The sequence below is a fragment of the Pterocles gutturalis genome, unplaced genomic scaffold (genome assembly GCF_000699245.1).
Source record: "Pterocles gutturalis isolate BGI_N339 unplaced genomic scaffold, ASM69924v1 scaffold25561, whole genome shotgun sequence".
In the NCBI taxonomy this organism is placed as follows: domain Eukaryota; kingdom Metazoa; phylum Chordata; class Aves; order Pterocliformes; family Pteroclidae; genus Pterocles; species Pterocles gutturalis.
Window position 1 is genome coordinate 538 of NW_010101306.1, and position 18,537 is coordinate 19,074.

At 57.5% G+C, this 18,537-nt stretch overlaps 1 protein-coding gene across 1 annotated transcript in view; it reads left to right on the forward strand.

Annotated features, from left to right (window-relative positions):
* Positions 1–820: 820 nt before the first annotated feature.
* AGRN (agrin) overlaps positions 821–18,537 on the forward strand; it is a gene marked incomplete at its 5' end in the record, with an annotated part of 37,291 nt that continues 19,574 nt past the window's right edge. Inside the window, 12 exon segments of the mRNA XM_010082985.1 lie at positions 821–1,036; positions 1,969–2,193; positions 4,024–4,248; positions 4,390–4,596; positions 9,545–9,766; positions 11,923–12,117; positions 13,252–13,452; positions 14,865–15,010; positions 15,142–15,274; positions 15,596–15,709; positions 17,365–17,529; positions 18,065–18,237. Coding sequence (XP_010081287.1) covers positions 821–1,036; positions 1,969–2,193; positions 4,024–4,248; positions 4,390–4,596; positions 9,545–9,766; positions 11,923–12,117; positions 13,252–13,452; positions 14,865–15,010; positions 15,142–15,274; positions 15,596–15,709; positions 17,365–17,529; positions 18,065–18,237 — 2,222 coding nt within the window.

Genomic DNA, 18,537 nt, shown 5'->3' on the forward strand with positions numbered 1-18,537 from the left:
GGCAATAAGCAGAAGGGGCAGCCTGGAGTGAAAACAGAGAGGCCAGAGGACTGCCTATGGGTTTGGTAGCTCCTTTTGGACCATGCTGGACCCCAGCCTCTTTCCTCCCTGTCTGTGCATGGGATGAAGGTGCCTGGCACATATCCTGCCTTACTGGCTGCTCTCAAAGCACAGCAGGACTCAGGCACTCGGGAGAGATGGTGGTAGAGCCAACTTGGACTGGTAGAGCCAACTTGGATGGTCTTTTGGTGCCTGGGGGCAAAGGGGGTGCTGCCTTCCAGTGTCTGGGCCACTGCCTTTACCAACCCTACTGTCCCTGCTGCCCCTCTCCATGGCCTTTGGTCTGCTCTGCACAGTACCAGTGCGATGGAGCAGGCACTGAGGTTACCCATGCGTCTGCTGATGCCCGTGCTCCGGGCGTGGGCAGGAGATGTGGGCTCATGCCATTCCCTGCCTGTGCTGGGCAGACCCTTGTCCTTGGGTGGGGTCTCTGGTGGGGTTGGCTCTGCCCCCCTACCCCTCAAACGGACCACAGGCATCCCTGGATGCCCAGTTCCTGGCAGGCTCCAGCATGCTGAGACGATGCCATCCTGAGCCACGGAGGGACCTCGCTGTGCCCAGAGCATCCTCCTCTCCCTGTCCCCATCCTTGCAGTCCTGGTCCCCGGGACCCCTGCAGCCCCTTTCCAAGCCTGAGCGGTGGCAGCAGCTCTGTCAGGGAGAGAGATGAGGCACAAGCGGGTTCCTGGACCCAGATGCTGCCCTGCACCCATCCTGTCCACAGCCATGGCTCAGCTCTGTCCCTGCGTCTGTCCCCGCAGCGTGCCGAGGGATGCTGTGCGGGTTCGGGGCGGTCTGCGAGAGGAGCCCCACCGACCCCTCCCAAGCCTCCTGCGTCTGCAAGAAGACAGCTTGTCCTGTCGTGGTGGCTCCGGTCTGCGGCTCTGATTATTCCACCTACAGCAACGAGTGCGAGCTGGAGAAAGCCCAGTGCAACCAGCAAAGGAGGATCAAAGTCATCAGCAAGGGACCGTGCGGTGAGTGAGAGGACGGGCTCTCCGGAGGCGACTGGGTGAGACCAGGGGGACTTGTCCCGAGCTCACGTCATCCCTGCGGCGCTGGTGATGTCCTGGGGGATGGGGACAGGTCTGATGGGAAGGGACCCAGGTTGGGTCACATCTGCTACGGCTGGAAGGGGGAGTTGGGGAGATGAGGCTGGGGGGGCGGAGGCCCTTCCCCAGGCTGGCATTTACCAGCTGTGAGCAAGGAGCTGTGTAAATGAGCCCCCGGTCTCCTCGTCTCAGAGTAAATTAACTTGACCTTTCTCTCACGCGGCGCTCTGCCTTGCCATAAATCTGCGCCCGGAGCTCCTGCTGGGGCTCTTGTCAGAGGGGAGAGAGTGCCGAGGGATTTATTTAAAATAATAATCATTAAAAAAAGTGACAAAGAAAGAAAAAAAAAAAAAGCTGGCAAATAGATTTTGGCCCTTCCCTGTCAGTGAGGAAATTGCTCCTTGAGCTCTTCCTCTAACGATGGTTTGCAGGAGGTGCCTGAAGGACTTTTGTTCTGTTCATTTGCTGAAGTAAGAAGCTCTTGGCGAGCATGTGCAGGGAAGGGAGCTGGCAGCAGCGAGGCTGAGAGGTTTAGAAAGGAGGGGATCTGCCTGAAGTGCCAGGTGGGGAGGGAGAGCTCCCTTCCTCGCGTGCCATGGCTTTGGGGCGGCCCCTACAGCCTCACAATCTGGACATCGGTGTGGGTGCTGCGGGACCAGGTCCATGGCCCCGGCTCCAGCATCTGCTGAAGCTGGGGGAAGGACATCCGTTGCCATCATGTGCGCTGCTGGGCTCTCAGAGGGACTGGGGCTGTCTGGGTGGATATTGTGATGTGTCAGGTTTATTTGTCCCGTGGAGCGTGGGATAAATGAACGTCCTGCTCACACCCGTGCCGTGTCCCCTCCTCTGTCCCGCAGGATCCAAGGACCCCTGTGCCGAGGTGACCTGCAGCTTTGGCAGCACGTGCGTCCGCTCCACCGACGGCCAGTCGGCCAAGTGCGTCTGCCCCTCGTCCTGCAGCAGCGTGCCCGAGAGCACGGTGTGCGGCAGCGACGGCAAAGACTACCGCAGCGAGTGCCACCTCAACAAGCACGCCTGCGACAAGCAGGAGAACGTTTTCAAGAAGTTTGATGGCGCCTGTGGTGAGTCCCCTGCTTCTCCCCCGGGGAGGGGATTGCTTTAAAAATATTTCCTCCTGCGTCAGGAATTTTGAGGGCAGAGCAGCGGGAAATGGCAAGGGTTGGGGAGGAAAAACTTGCCTGCTGGCATCAGCTCAGAAACACAGGCTGGGCAGAAAAAGGTCAGGCTGTAGGTGACGGTTTCTGAAATTCAGAGCAAGCCAGCGCTTTCCCCGCGGCATTTGGCTGTGGGCATTTCTGCTGGGGACCCAGTGACCTAGAGAGAAGTTGCAGCGTTTGTGCCACCTCCTTTCCCTCCTGGCTGGAGTCCCCCAGCTGCTGCTTTTGGCCAGAAGCCTGCTGCAAGCTGCCGTCCCCGGGGCTGGCGGCTCCCCGCAGTGAAAGGGACCCGCCAGGCACAGATCCCAGAGCACCAGCACAGCCCTGCCGCTCCGAGGATGGCTGCTTCTTTGGCTAATGATGGCGGGGGATACTTGTAATTAAAAGCCACTGTATTCAGTAGGAAAACCGTGAGATCAGCCAGGACATGTGCCAGGCCAGTGTTTGTCCCCAGGAGGAGGAGCGTGGGAGTGGGTTTGGACAGGCTGCAAACCTGGAGGAGCTTTAGTTACGCTTTTGCTGCTCAGTCCCAAGTAGGGCGAGATGGACGCAAGTGGGAAGTGTGAAAGAAGTTGATGTCATGCTGGATGCTCCCAGTTTCTAGGGCAGAGAGGAGGCTGAGAGCCTCACTGCCTCTCTGGAGTCCTCCTGGTTGTAGCTGGGCATCAGCAGAAACTCCGGCAGTCTGGGTTGAGCAGCTGGGTTATAGAACCTGAAAATACTTGAAGGTATTTTGCCTCTGTTGGGTGCACTGGAAGGCTTAAGGATGTGCTGCAATGTAGGGGAGAGAGTGGGAATGAGCAGAACAGGCAGAATATATCCAAATATCCTCATCATGCGTTCCCTGAGATCTGTCTGTGCATCTGCCTCATCCCTGGTCCCGTGTCCCCATCTCAACCATACCTTGCCTCACTACAGCACCCTTATTTCCCCACAACTCCTTGAGTCCAGGCAAGATGTTTTTGTGATTTTTTTGTTGGGGTTTGTAGAGATCTCCAAGGAGGTGACCCACCCCTGGCTGCCTGCTGGTGTGACTGCACTGGGACTGTGGTCAGTGCTGGGGTTTCAGGCTAGGAGGATTTAAAGGGTGGAAACATTCGATCGTGTTCCTGCAATTGCAGAAAAGGAATCTGCACTCTTCCTGCTTGACAAGGAAGAGGAAAACTCAGGGCTGGAGGAGGGATTAGTGAACAGTCGGCACCTGTTCTGCCTGTGTCTTTGGTATGCTGATGTGAGCTCGGCTCATCAGAGAGGGTGATCCAGATGAGCCCAGGTTAGAGCAGTGGGGCAAGGCAGGGGGTGGCCCTGGCTGCCTTCGGGGCTCTTCCATCATGGGGAGCAGAGAGAGAGAGAGTGGGAGGAGTGGGATGGGGGTACCAAGCATCTTGCGGTGCCCAGTGAACACCCCTTGGACTCGGGAGGTTCACCTGGATCCGGGGAGAGAGAGACAAAGAGGGGTGAAGGCAGCTCAGGATGGTAAAAAAGGCAGAGCTCAGCCCATCCAGCGGTTGCTTTGGAAAGGGTGCGTGTCCTCGGTCTGTGCAGCTCAGTGAAAAATAAGTCCTTAGGTGTGCAGAGCCCTAGAGATGGCCAGTCCCGAGGAAACGATGAGCACAAGTGGGTGCTACCGGTACGGACGATCTCAGGGCCAGCTGGGGGGAGGAGGAGGGCAGGCAGCACCTCTCTGGACCAGGTTTGAGCATGCCTGACTGTCTGCTCCGGCTCTGTGCACAGACCCGTGTAAAGGCGTCCTCAACGACGGGAGCCGTGTGTGCCGGGTGAACCCCCGCACCCGAAGGGCAGAGCTGCTCTCCCGCCCCGAGAACTGTCCCCCAAAGAGGGAGCTGGTGTGCGGTGACGACGGGGTGACTTACGACAACGAGTGCATGATGGGGCGCGCGGGGGCCATCCGGGGACTGGAGATCCAGAAGGTGCGTTCAGGGCAGTGCCAGCAGCAGGGTAAGTACATCTCTGCTTTTGGGGAACGGGATCATTGGGGTTCCTGACCTTCCCTGCGGCTCTGTGCCATGCTCTTGGCAATGAGAGTATATCCCCTTCCCCTGGGTTGGGTATGAGCAGTGCCATCCTCTCTCCTCCCAGACAAATGCAAGGACGAGTGCAAGTTCAATGCCGTCTGCCTGAACCGCCGCGGCACCACACGCTGCTCCTGCGACCGCATCACCTGCGACGGTGCCTACAGACCTGTCTGTGCCAGGGACAGCCGCACCTACAGCAACGACTGCGAGCGCCGGAAAGCCGAGTGCCACCAGAAAGCTGCCATTCCAGTAAAGCACAGTGGACCCTGTGGTAAGCACTGGTGCCGCCGGGCTGGTCGCCTGCAGGAACACTGGTACCCCCACACCTCTCACCTCCCAGCCCCAGCAGCCACTTTAAGCCCAGCCCTGCTCAGTCCCTTCCGTGCAGGCAGCGGTGCTCACGTTGATGCTGGAAAGCTGCAGGTAAGTTGTGACTGGGTGGCCAGCATCTGAGCGAGCCACAGGTTCTCTTCATTCTTGCGACCGACAAGCCCTGAATAGCCGTTCCTCCCTGGTTTTTTTCCTTCCAGCAGTCAGCAGTCCTTGTGTGTCTGTGCACGTGTTCCTTGTGGTCTTGTCTCTGTCTGATGTGCTCGGTAAGACAGGGAAGAATAATTTGTGTTTAAACAATACCAAAGTGTCTGTGATGTCCAGCTGGTTTCTCTCATTCACCGCCACGTCTGCATTTGCCACCACGCAGGTCCCGTGCAGCCCACACCATCCATTTCTCCTCCCAGGGTAGTGCCAGTCCCCACGCTCCTTCCATGCTTCCCTCTCCATGCCCGCCCGCTTCTCTCAGCTCCAGGTACTCTCTGTAAGGAACTCTTCCCAGCGCACCTCGTCTCTGGAGGTCTCGCCGTGTTTTTGTCTCGTCTCTGCGAGTAGCTTTTGACCTTTCCAATGGATGCTTTTTTCAGGCGTACGGGATAGGATGGGGCTTCGGCTCCCTAGGATGTTGGGGAAGTCCAAATTTAAAATGATTGCACAGAAAATGAAGGAGGTTGAACACAGTCACTGGATTGATTTGTATGAGTTGGAAGGACTGTTCATTTCAGCTCAAATTGCTTTTTACTAGATCTAGAACTGTGTGCTGTTGTTTTAAGCTGATGTTTTCTAAGGTCTCAGCTCTATCAGACCTTCTGAAGTACTTGGAAATGAGGCCCCACGTTGCGGGTCTGTTTTGTTGGCTTTGTGCTCCTGCAGCGGGTTTTGCACGCTGCCAGCCCCAGCTGCTTGAAAACTGTTTGTCAGGCTCCCAAAACCACACTCAATGTAATCACAACTGTTATTTCAGTTCAATCATCCGTTTCACTGTGTTCCTGGTGGGTGAAGGATCAGGAGTCAGTTCCCCAAGTTCTCCCTGCAGGGAGGACAGCAGAGCCCCTTCCAGTCCTCCCTCCCCGGGCTGCGGGGAGCTGGTTACCGCGCTGTCAGATGGGCATCGCTTCGCCACGGCCAGGGGAGTGGGGCCAGCAGGATGTGGTCCCTGTGCTGTTCCTCTCTCCGTCTTACTGCCTTTTATTTTAGCTTCCCCCCAATTCCTCATCCTCCAGGAGAGGACAGCAGATAGGCTGCTTTCAGGAGGGACATCCTGGTGGGGTAGGAGCAAACAAAGCTCGTGATCTGGAGGAAGTAAATCAAAGTCTGCCAAAGCCTGGGATTTCAAAGTGCCCGTGACAGCTCCAGCAGCCCTGTGGCAGGGATGCAGGGTGCCATCCCCCAGCACGGGCTGAAGACAGGGCTCATGGGACCCTCGGCAGCGCATGAGACCAGGGGCTGAGCGAGCTGCAGGTTCTGTCTGCATCCAGCACCCACGGCTCTGTGCTGGAGGATGCAGGAGATGCACAGAGCTGGGGAAGGGAATGAAAGACGGGCCATTAGTGTGGTCACAGAGTTTTAATCTCACCCGTACCTGTCTGATGAACTCTAAGCTCTGCTGCTGTCTTTTCCAGCAGCGAGGCAAAGGAGGCAAAGCCAAACAAAACAGTCCAGGCCTTGTTTTTAATCCTTCTCTACTTGGACATGGTGATGGTGCAGCTGAGATGGAAGGGATGGGATGAGGCCGGTGTGGACAGGAGGTGGAGGGAAGGTGTCTGGAGTTGCATCTGTCTTTTCCTCCCTGCCTCTCTCTGCTCTCTCCCCTCCGCTCTCTCTCTTTCTCTCTCTTTCCTTTTTCGTCTGTGTCTTGTGTTTTACAGTGTTGCCTGTTTGGAGGAAGGAATTGTGTCCTCGCAGCACCCTTCTGCTCCCTCCATGGACATCTCTGCTAGGAGGTCGGCTTTCTCCCCTTCTCCGTAGCCAGGGACACTCCTGGCCTCTTCTCACTGCTCCCCACCTCTCTCGTTTTGCTTGAGAGCCCCTGGGATGGAGAGATTTGCTCTGGTTTTTCTCCCATCCCTCACCCCAAACACTTTCTGCTGGAATGGAGATGCCTTGCACTGCCGTGGGGTCTTGTCTGATGCTTGCTGTGGCTTGACCCTTCGAGGCAAATGGGAGTGGGAGCAGAGATGGGTGCTGTGAGCCCCCCCACTCCTTGGCAAGCCCCTCTTCGGCTGCTACATCCGTCTGGACTGCTCCTGGTTGATCTTACCTTTCCTTTTGCCCCCAACTAACCCCCCTTTCCTCCCCACCTCCTCCTTCCTGGAGACTTCTGCCTGCCTGGGACTGCGATGCTTTGCTCTCTGTGTCACGCTTGTCTGTGCCCATCCAGCGGGCAGGGGCTCTGCAGGGATGGCAGCTCCCCTCCCCGGTGTCCAGCAAAGCACCGGGTGCCTTTTGGAAGCACTGAGGAGCTGTGTGTGCTCAGGTGTGTTTTTTCCCTTGTCCCTATGGAGCTGGTGCCAGAGCCCGCCGGGTGTCACGGGCACAGATCGATGGGGTGTGACGGGTCACAAAGCAGCTTCAGAGCCTCTCCCCGAAGTCATCTGCAGGTGGGGTGTGCAGGGTTGCTTGGTGTCCCCAGGTCCCAGGGCTTGGTTAGGTGTCTGCAAAGCTCGGCAGCAGGTGAGGGATCGTGGCATTGGATCAGTCAGGGTGCAGAATGAGTGTTTTGCTCGTTCTGTGCCTTGCTTTCCCTGCCTGCAAGATGGAGAAGAGCCAGGAATCCAAGGAGGTTGTGATTATAGCACAGCCCAAGGTGCTTGCTCAGTGTGTCCTCATTATATCCACCCGTGTCAAAACCGGTGCCAAAACCCCCACTGGTGTCTGCAGGTGCCCAGGGCTGTGTGCGGAATTTCACAGGCTGAGATTTGGGTTGGGAAGGAGCTTCACCTCTGCGGGTTTGCCTGCTCAAGAAGGGCGAGGAAGGTCAGGGCAGTGTTCTCCATCACGCCTGGCACCTCCCTGCACGTCGCTCGCTGCTCCCTTCCTCTCCAAGAGGGTGAATTTGGATTTCAAATGAGCGAATGTGTTTGTTTTGTGCCCAGCTCGTTGCATCCTTCCAGCCTAACTGTGTCCAGCACGGGTGCTTCTCCATGCAAGCATGTCTCTCTGTGTTTGGGGGACATGATTATGGTACAAACATGGTTTTAAAAAAGTGAAACACGAGCAGAAGATGTGAGGGAGTGGTTCCTGGACTCTTCAGCTGCAGGGAAGCTGAGAACACAGTTGAAAAGGGGCTGGGTTGAAGCGGTGGCCATGTCCCTGAGCTGTCCCCCTCTTCCCTGTTCCTTTGCAGACCCTTACCTCTAAGTATGGACTTGGTAGGTGCTTTCCAAAGAGCCAAATCCCAAATTCAGCCTTGCCTGTGCCCCTTTTACAGGCTGTTTTCTCGCTGGTTGGCAGCATGCAGCCAGACTCCCGAGGGCTCCAGCCTTGCTCTTGCTCTGCAGATATGTCACCTCTGTCCTCGCAGGGGAGGAGAAAGGGACCTGTTGTCCCTGTGCCACGCCAGCAGGCTCCGCAGGGCTTTGTCCTTCCCACCGTGCTCAGCTCCGTGCCTGCCTCTCTCTTTGGTGTCAGTGGGGCTGCGCTGGGTCTGCCTCTTGCATCCATCTCATCCTGGCCGCATCGTCTGTCCCCCACATCCATATTTGTCGTGTGTCCTTGTCGGCGTTCCGCATGGATTCAGTCTGTGTCCTTTCCTTGCCCCAGCTCCTCAGGGCTTTTGTCTTGAGTCACAAGAAGGGGTCGCAGGATGGTGCTGGGTCTCTCCCCAGCGGCACGGCCAGTCCTGCTGCTTAGTCTCGGCTTCTGGATGGTGGCGGGACATTCCTGGGGGGGACATGCAGGCTGGGAACTGAGTGGAAGCACAGGGCTGTCCCTGCAAGCAGCTGCAGAGCTGTACCAGGGAGCTGGGTGCAGCTTTTTCTCTTTGCTGTCACCATCAGGGCTGGCTCCTCACCTCGTCACCGCTGGGCATCTTGCAGGGAAGGTGCCGCCTCGGCTGGCTTTGATTTAGCAGCTCGAGGGAGTGAGCGGAGGGGATGGCTGCCTCGCAGCCTGTGACCCGTGCCGTGGGGCATCACCCAGCCCCATGGAGCCTTGGGGCTTGGCCAGGTGCCCAAGAACTGGGCCAAAGCAAGGACACCAGGTCCCTTCATCCGGCTGCACAGCAGCTCCCTGGGCTTTCCAACACCTGATACAAGAGGAGGAGAAGGGAGCGGAGCTGCTGGGGAGAGAAGAGGGGCTGTGGGGTGAAGGCGAATGTGGGTGTCTTCTGACAGGTCTTCCTGGGTATTGCCACAGGGCTGGGCATCCAGATCCCGCTTCCCCAGCAGGCTTGTGGCACTGCTGCTGCCCAGGAAGAGATGCTGGCTCCCCTCCTGACGACAAGGTCCCTCGGCGTGTGATGCCCTCCCTCAGCACATGTCACTTGTTCTTGATGCTGGCTGTGAGCTGCTGGGGAGACCCAGACATCGGGGTTTGGTGCAGAAACCCGCAGGGCTGATCCCACTTCTGGCTGGTCCAGAATGTAGCTGGGATGGGGACGGGACAGAGGAATCGAGGCAGGAATCCTGTTCAGGGCGTGCGGGGAGAAGATCTTGTGCCTGCTTCCCATCCCTAACCTCTGCCACGCATGGGGAAGGTGCTGAGCCGGGCATGTCGGGGTGGCATGGAGGGTGCAGTGCCGAGGCCAGGAGTGATGTGCATTTATCACAGCTTGGGGGGGAGGCAGGCGTGGCCCCGCGGCTGGAGATGCTGGCATGCATTGCTGCCCCGGGGGAGCTGGGGACACGGCGGGCTGACACCGGTGCCTCTCTCTCCTCTTCCCCCTGCAGACCTGGGCACTCCCAGCCCGTGCCTGAGCATGGAGTGCACCTTCGGGGCCACGTGCGTGGTGAAGAACCAAGAGGCCGTGTGCGAGTGCCAGCAAGTGTGCCAGGGCCGCTACGACCCCGTGTGTGGCACCGACAACCGCACCTACGGCAACCCCTGCGAGCTGGACTCCATGGCGTGTGTCCTCAAGAGGGAGATCAAAGTGAAGCACAAGGGCCCCTGCGGTAAGAGCCCATCACCGTGGCTTCCTCCTCCTCCTCCTTCTGCTGGTGGCCACAGCCCCGGTTTGCTTGCTGGGAGCGGGCAGTCCTAAGCATGAGCATGGCCCTGGGCATGGGGAGAGAAGGGGTTTGGGTTGTGTTTGTGCTTTGGTTGCCACCACGTAGCGTACGCAACTTGCAACCATATGCAGCAGCTCCGTTTGCAAGCTCTTCGTGCCAGCACAGCTTTACCCGGCAGTGTTTGCACACAGGCTCAGGCTCAGCCCGAGCTGGCTGGGTTAGAATTATGGAATGGTTTGGGTTGGAAGGGACCTTAAAGCCCATCCAGTGCCACCCCCTGCCATGGGCAGGGACACCTCCCACTAGCCCAGGTTGCTCAAAGCCTCATCCAGCCTGGCCTTGAACCCCTCCAGGGATGGGGCATCCACAGCTTCTTGTTTTCCCAGGACAAAATCTGCCACCAGACGTTCAGGTAGGGCTAGGCTCACCACGGTTTTGTCAAAATACAGTTTTTCTGCCCCTAGCCTTCAGGCTGGGTATCAGGAGCCTCTCGCTCCACCCAGGGCTGGTGTGTGGGGTGTAGCAATGCCCCGGTCAAAGCTGGGCTCAGTCCCTCGCAGTCAGGGAGGGTTCCCCCCAGGCTGTGCTGTGCAGCCCTGCTTGGGGAACACGCTCCTGAGCCATAAGGGCTTTGAGACATCAGAGAAAAGGAAGACCCTTCCTCCAGGAAAGGAAGACCCCCTCCAACCTGTGGAGCACCCCTCTGCGGCACAGCAGAGGGTCCAGAAGAAAATACTGGTACAAGCTCCATGCAGTTAGAGGAAAAACAGCGAAGGATGCAAATTCTTCAGCTGTCGGGAACTTGAGTGCCCTGTAGGAAATACTTGCCCTTGTCTGCCTTCAGCAGCCCCTCTCCCGACCTTCAGAGCCCAGGCGTGGCTGCAGCCTTTGTGCTGGAGATAGAAACCTCCTGGCCAATGGTCTGCACAAACCAGGCAGGGGGCTGGTGCATCTTCCCTGCCCCATGCAAAGGCAGCAGCTGCTGTGTGAAAAAAAAAAAAAAAGAGAAAAACCATCTTTGAGCCAAATTCCTCTTGAACTGAATGGCAGGGAGGGAAGAGGGGTGTTTGTCTGAAGGAGAAAGCGAAGCCGTGAATCACTAAATACCCAGGAGGCAGAAGATGTGCTGGCTGGAGTCCGGTCTCTCCTGCAACGAGTGATAGCTCCTTTGCCAGTGAGTTATTACGAAGATGAACGGCTTCTCTGACCCCAGCCTGCGCGCGTGTGGTTGCAGCAGGGCTGAGGATGGTGCTGGGGGGGGTGGCCAGGTGCTGGGACCCGGTGCTGTGTTCTGTGTGCCTCCAGCACCGCTGGCACCCTGATAAACCGGGGGAAGACACTCTCCCCCACCCAGCCCACCACCTCCTCCTGCCCTGCCGACTTGCCGCGTGTGAACCCTGCTGCCTTTCCCCCAGGAGACCGGCTGCATGCTGCCGGGGATGCTGCGCTCCTCCTCCCCAGCCTGGGGCTGATTTATCGCTCCTCCTAATTGCACTCCCCCCTCCTGGTTAGCTATAACAGTGTATGGCTCCAGTGACATTTCATCACGGTTACTCCCTGCCCTGATGGGTTTTACGAGCAGTTATTGCCTTTCTGCTCCAAGCCCGCCTCTCCCTCCTCCTGCAGCCTCGGTTCTTCCCTTGCGCTGTGCCCGGGGCTCCTGCTCCTGGGGTCTGCAGGGGCTTGACCTGGGGGAGGAGGTGGCAGTGGGGTTTTATTTTATAGAATCATAGAATAGATTGAGTTGGAAGGGACCATGGAGGTCAGCTAGTCCAACCCCCCTGCAGTGAGCAGGGACATCTTCCACTCGCTCAGGCTGCCCAGAGCCCCATCCAAACTGACTGTGAATGTTTCCAGGGACGGGGCATCTACCACCTCCCTGGGCAACCTGTGCTAGTGTTTCACCACCCTCAGCGTGAATTATTTCTTCCTTATACCTAGTCTAAACCTCTCCTCTTTTAGTTTAAAACCATCACTCCTTGTCCTATTGCTACAGTCCCCATTAAAAAGTTTATTTCTGCGCTGGCGCTTTGTTAGGCAGCAATGCCTGCCTTGACCTGCTGTTTTAACCTACCTGGTTTTATTCTTCATCTGCACAGACCGTTGTGGCAAATGCCAGTTTGGAGCCATCTGCGAGGCGGAGACGGGAAGGTGCGTGTGCCCCACGGAGTGCGTCCCCTCCTCGCAGCCCGTGTGCGGCACCGACGGCAACACGTACGGCAGCGAGTGCGAGCTCCACGTGCGGGCGTGCACGCAGCAGACCAACATCCTGGTGGCTGCCCAAGGAGACTGCAGTGAGTCTGGCAAGGTCCCCCCGCTTCGTCCCTCGTCTCTCCCCTGCTGTTGGTATTTCAGAGAGAGGATGCTCAGCCTTGCTGGCTGCCTGCACCCTACTGGGCTGCTTGGCTGTGGCTATCCAAGGCTCACCAGTCGTTTGTAGCACTCACAGCCAGGGTTTTGCCACCCCTGGGAGAAACCCCAGGGTTGGGATGCGCAGAGGGTTCTCCATAGTCCTTCTCCTGGTGCCTTTATTGGTGGTTCTCAGGACTTTCCAGGAGGATATCAGCTCCAGGGACACCCAGGAGCCTGGCTGCAGTTCCTGGCTGGTCCCTCAAAGACCCTGCCTGAGGCACCGTGTCTGGCACAGTCTTTCCTTTTGTCTGCACAAGAATTGGGCATCTTGAGTCTCTCGAGCATCTTCTCTAGTTTAGCCCCAGCTGGTTTAATTTCCCCAGCTATGCACCATAGGTGGTGTCAGCCCTCTTTGTTACTTGTGGGAGCTGAGCAAAGAAATTGGGCTAAAATCATGTTATTAGCTACCACCAGAAGCAAAAGCATCACGGGTCTCTTTGATCCCACAGTTCATCTCAGTGGCTTTCCCTTCCCTCCATCCCCTGGGGTTAATTCCTCTTTGCTCCTGTGTTTCCTCCCCAGGACAGGGAACTCCCTGTGCTAATTTCTTAATGAATTAAAAGCCCTGCCTAGATTCTTCATTAGGGTAAATTCTGTTTTGGTAAAAGCAATGCTTTGAGCCTCATCAAACCTGTCCAGCTGGGTCTGTGTTCCCAGGCTGAGCTGTGCATGGAGATCCTCTCTAAATCCGGGAGAAGTGTGACAGATGGCTCTGTGCTCCAGGGGAGCTGCAAGCAGGAGGAGGCTGAAGTCAGAATACACCATGGGAGCGTATTCTGGGATTTCTTGGGATTTCTTACTGGTGTCCTAGAAAAAAAAAAAAAACCTGTTGGACACAACACCTGTGGGTGCTGCTGGGAATCAGAAATGCTCAGGACTGTCACCTGCCCACTGCAGAGTCTTTGCACAGTTTAAGCAAAAATAAACCTATGATTGGGGGAGGACTTCTCTCTTTGCCTCCGAGGGCATGGTGTCCCTCCGAGGTCTGACTGGGGTCCCCCCCTCTGTCCCCGCAGAGTCCTGCGGCAGCACGGTATGCTCCTTCGGCAGCAAGTGCGTGGGGGGCCAGTGCGTGTGCCCGCGCTGCGAGCGGCAGCCCCTCGCCCCCGTGTGCGGCTCTGACGGCCTCACCTACGACAACCCCTGCGAGCTGCGTGTGGCCTCCTGCCAGCAGCAGAAGAGCATCGAGGTTGCCAGGACCGGGCCGTGCGAGGACGGTAGGTTGCCGCCGGCTGTGTGGGGGTGAGAGGGGGGGGGGAGGATGAGGAAGGGCTGAGGATGCACACAGCGGGCTCTTCCCCTTGCTGCTCCGCTGATGTGAGCCCCATCATGTGGAGCTCGAGCACGGTGCCCCAGGATGTCCCCAGTGTCCCCAGCACAGCAGGTCCCATGCCTGCAGCCCTCTCCTTCCCTCCCGGCCAGCCGCTGTCACCCCGCCTGCCACCTCCCTTCCCCTTTGTCTGTCTGCATCCAGCAGTAATGAGAGGTGATGCCACTTAACCGGTTGGGCGAGGAGCTTATCTCTGCTTTAATTTCACACTTCAGTGGGGCTGAGCTGGGGGAAACGGAGCGGTGCCCAGGGCAGGGAGCCTGGCTGATGCTTTGCTTCCCTCTGCCCTGGGGCTGCTGGAGGACCGAGCGCCTGGGAGGGTCCTGGGGTTGGCTGCACCTTGCTTGGCCAGGCTAGGAACGAAGAACCTGCTGAGTTTTCCCACTGTAGGGGGAAAGCTATGGGTTGGTGCTGGCTGAATCCGAATAAACGTAACCTCACCGCTCCGATGTGTGACCTGGCGAGCTGAGATTTTCTGGCTCGTTGCACATGTAGCTTGAAAAAACTTCAGTGCTATGGCAGAGCTGAGGGAGAGGGGGAGACACAACACGGGGTTTGATCACAGCTCTCCTTGGGGAATTTCAGGTTGATGGCCCTCTGGGAAAAGATCTTAAATAATTCTCTGTGTAATGCCAAATCCCAGCCTTTGATCACTCAATAAAAAGGGCCAGGTTTTCCTTCCTCCCCCTTCCCCTTTAAGAAGCCTTTGAAATCAGCAACGTCTTTCTCTTGCTGCTGAAGCTCTGAGCATGTCATGGAGAGGCAGCCGGGCTAGGGACAGAGTTGATATATTGTTGGGAACATCTGCCGAACTGACCTTCAGACTAAACCCACACCCCATCCCTCCCTCTGCTCGGGTTTCCATGTTGATATTAGCAGCAGCAATCTCCCTGTGTTTGGGAGGGCAGGAGAAGGGGAAGGAGCCAGATCAAAGCGTGGAGTTAAGCTGTTGCTAAGTCAGTGGCAGTCCTTCCTCCTGTGCCTGGCTGTCCGCTGTCTGATCTCCAGGTAGCCTGCAGGGCGCCGGTAGCCGCAGCATCCTTGTTTTTGCTCCTGCGGTGATGCTGCAGAGACAGAGACCTCAGGCTAAAGCATCCCTTTGCAGTTTTTATTGTGTAGGCTCAGCACAATCTTATGAGAGCCCTGGAGTATCTGCTTTCTCCAAGGGAGAGGGATTTTCTCTGAAATCCAGGCATAAGCATCCCAATATGTGTGGGCACAGGATTTTTTGGCCCCATCCCCTCTGCTTTCCCCAGCTGGGGCTGAGCCCTTTCTCACCATCATCCTCCTTCGCTCCAGAGTGCGGCTCGGGGGGCTCGGGCTCCGGCGATGGTAGCGAGTGTGAGCAGGACCGGTGCCGGCAGTACGGGGGCTGGTGGGACGAGGATGCCGAGGATGACCGCTGTGTGTGTGACTTCACCTGCCTGGCGGTGCCACGCAGCCCGGTAAGCACGCTGAGCCGTTCTGCCTGCTGCAGTCCTCGCTCCCCTCCTCTCTTCTCCCTCCTCGCCTTCCCGCATGTTTCCTGGGCAGCAGAGGGCATCCCCCGGGTAGGGACCCTGCCTCCCCGTGCCAGGGACTGTCCTGAGCGCCTTCCCTCCCGGTGTGTGGCTCTGAGTGTGTGACCTACACCAACGAGTGTGAGCTGAAGAAGACACGGTGTGAAAAACGCCAGGAGCTCTATGTCACTAGCCAAGGAGCCTGCCGCGGTGAGTCCCCCCAAGGCAGCCAGTCACCCCACGCTGACATGAACTGGGTGCACTGGTCCCCAGTAACACACCAACCCTGGGGCTGAGCAAGGACGTGCTCGCTAAGCACACAGCCGTGTCTGTGTTGCTTTGCTGATCCCTGCAGCATCATTTCTGTGCTTTCCCCAGCCAAGGGTGGGACCTCACCTCGTTGCCTGTTCCCAGCATCTCTGCAAGGACCGCGGGGTTTTGCAGATGCTGCTCGATCCATACGTTGGCAATACTGCCCTGCAGCAGCCTGTGTGCCAAAGATAACCTGTCCCCCTCTGCCTTCCTCTGCAGCCCTGGTCACAACCCCCCCGCCTCTCCTGGTTGTGCACTGCAGCCAGACCATCTACGGGTGCTGCCCAGACAACATGACCCTGGCGCTGGGCGTGGGTGCAGCTGGATGTCCAAGTGAGTGAATATTGTGTGTTTGCACTTTGAGGGGATTGGAGGGCCTTCAAGGACAGCTGGGAGGCAGGAGAGATCAAGCGGAGGGGAGACTTGGGGTCCCATCCCAGGGGAAAGGAAGGTAGACCCTCTCCGTTCCTTAGCTAACTAGAGACCTCCTGGGCTCGGAAAGCCTCCTGTATCCGCAGCTCCAGGCTGGCAGCATGCACACATGGAGATGTGCACTCATGCTTCACCTTCTATACCTACTAGCGATGCTCTCGTCCTTTCAAAAAAACCTGAGTCACCTTCCAGCTCTGAAATGCAGGAAGACAGGATGGTGGCTTGGAACTTGTCTGATGCTGGATGCCTCCAAAGATGCCCCTAGGGCCAGATGCTGCCCTCTGTGCCTTCAACCCATTGCTGGAGGTTTAGGGCTTTTCACCAGCTGGAGGGACAGAAATATTGCTTGTGTCCTTCTGCTGTGGGCTGAGGTGGAACAGAGCTTTCGGGTTCACCTGGGGACCTTCTGCAGGACCAGTGACCAGTGGGTGACTGCGCTGTGCAGGAAGCTGAGCTGGCAAATGTTGCATTAATATTTATTAAATAATTACAGGAGTCAGCACTTTAGCAGAAGGCTGAAAGGCATTAGCAAACTCCCAACAGCTGCGGCTGGGACCGCCTGTTAGGGAATCGCATCACCCCGCGGAGACACGGTTCACGCCGTGCACGGGCCTGGCTAATGCCTGCTCAGCGAGGGTGGAGTGCTGCTTAATGTGCCATTAATTTAAAAAGCAGCAGCGTTCAGAAAATGTCCAGAGATGTCCTGGCAGGGTGGGCTGCAGGATGAGGTGGGTGCTGGAGGAGCAGACCTGTGGCTGTGGGTCTGTGCTGGCCAGGAGGGATGGGCAGAGCAGGGAGGAGCTGGGCAGAGGGATGCTAGAGAGGAGCGGGCAGAGGGATGCTAGAGAGGAGCATTTAGCTTCCAGCATCACCCTGCCAGTGGCAGGTGGGGGGGATGTTCCTCTGTCCTCTAATCCATGGACACAGCTTCCCAACTGACTGGGATTCAGTACCCCACTGGTTTCTGTCCCACCTGTGTCCCTGTGCTGGCAGCGAGCGTACATCAGGAGGGAATTACCACTTAACCCGCAGCCTGCAGCCCCTGGGGCAGGTTTATCTGTTGCTGCCTGTTGTGGATGTTCCATTTCCCTGCCGCTGGCAGGCTGGGATGTGCCTACGCACCCTGCTTGCTGCTCCCCAGGTCTCCCTTTCTGCCCAGCTCTGCCCCAGGTCCCCTTTCAGCTGCTCCCCAGGGATAAAGGCAGCGTCTCTCTGTCTATCTTTGGATCATTTCCCTCCATCAAGTTCCTAATTAATGAATTAATAATAAACTCCTAATAGCTTCCTCCTCCTTTGATGTTAACGAGAGGGGAATTCTTGATGACAGCAAAGCGAGCGGGTTAATCCCGGAAGGTTTCGTTCCCCCTTGTAGCCAGGGCAGAGGAAAAATGTTGAGAGCAGCTGGTGAATCCTCCTCCTGCCCAGCATGAGACCACGCTCCTGCCCTGACTGAGCAGCTCGGTGGCTCAGCAGCCGGTCTCTCCACCCCAATGCATCCCCCAGCATCCCCCTGTCCCCTTGGCCAGGACTCAGCACCCCGCTTTCTCTGCTCGCAGGCACCTGCCAGTGCAACCCCTACGGCTCCTACGGCGGAGCCTGTGACCCTGCCACCGGGCAATGCTCCTGCAAGCCGGGCGTGGGGGGGCTGAAGTGCGACCGCTGTGAGCCCGGCTTCTGGAATTTCCGCGGCATCGTCACCGACAGCAAGAGCGGCTGCACACGTGAGTGTGGGCAGGGCTGGGCTGGTGCATCTCCTCCCGTGCATGCTCCTGGCTGGCTCCGCAGGGCTCGAAGGACAGCGGGGTGTCGTGCTTTTTAAACCACCAAACCCTAATGTTGGTCCTGGTGTATGTCACCTCCAGCAGCTGTGTTTGCAGAGCTTGCTGGCTTGCTCCGTGCAAGAGAAACATGCCTGAAGCATTGCACGGGTGCTGTTGCTCCCCCGTGGCACAGCTTGGTTAGGAGCTGGTGTCACCTTCCATGAGTTTGCTCCCTGGCCAGATGTTCTGCAGGGCTGCTGGAGCCCAGCCTGAATGATCCCTGCTGTCCTGTGTCTGTGGAGCAGATGTGGGATCACGAGCCGTAGGACCAGGGTGGTGGGTGGAGGCAGGCTCCAGGGGAGTCAGTAAGGAGGTTGCAGTCAGCGTTGTGGTGCTCCCCAGGTCCCTCTTCCTCTCTTGGATTGTTGGGGGATTGGAATGAGTCTGCAGCTGGCTCCACAAATCCACCAGTGTCTCTTTTTCCCTCCTTGCCCAGCCTGTAACTGCGACCCGGTGGGCTCGGTGCGCGACGACTGCGAGCAGATGACTGGGCTGTGCTCCTGCAAGACCGGTATCACTGGCATGAAATGCAACCAGTGCCCCAACGGCAGCAAACTGGGCATGACTGGCTGCGAGAAAGGTGAGGGAGCCACGTACCAGAGGGATTGTGTGGGGCATCGAGAAATGGGGGCTTGGGGACTGCTGCAGGGCAACACATAGAAATGAAGGAAATTCATCCCTCCCACCGTACGTGTGCTTTGGGCGAAAGGGACCCTGGAAAGTGTTCCTGTTATTGTTGTGCTCATGCAGAGCACAAGGGACCATTTGTTTGGTGAAATTCTGTCTTGTCCACTGGTCTGAACTGCTCTGGAGAGTCCCTGGAAGAGCTAAAACCCACTGGGAGGAGCGAGATTGATTCAGCATTCAGCCTGTGTCTGTCTGATTGGTGTGTCCTTTGTTCTTCATCTC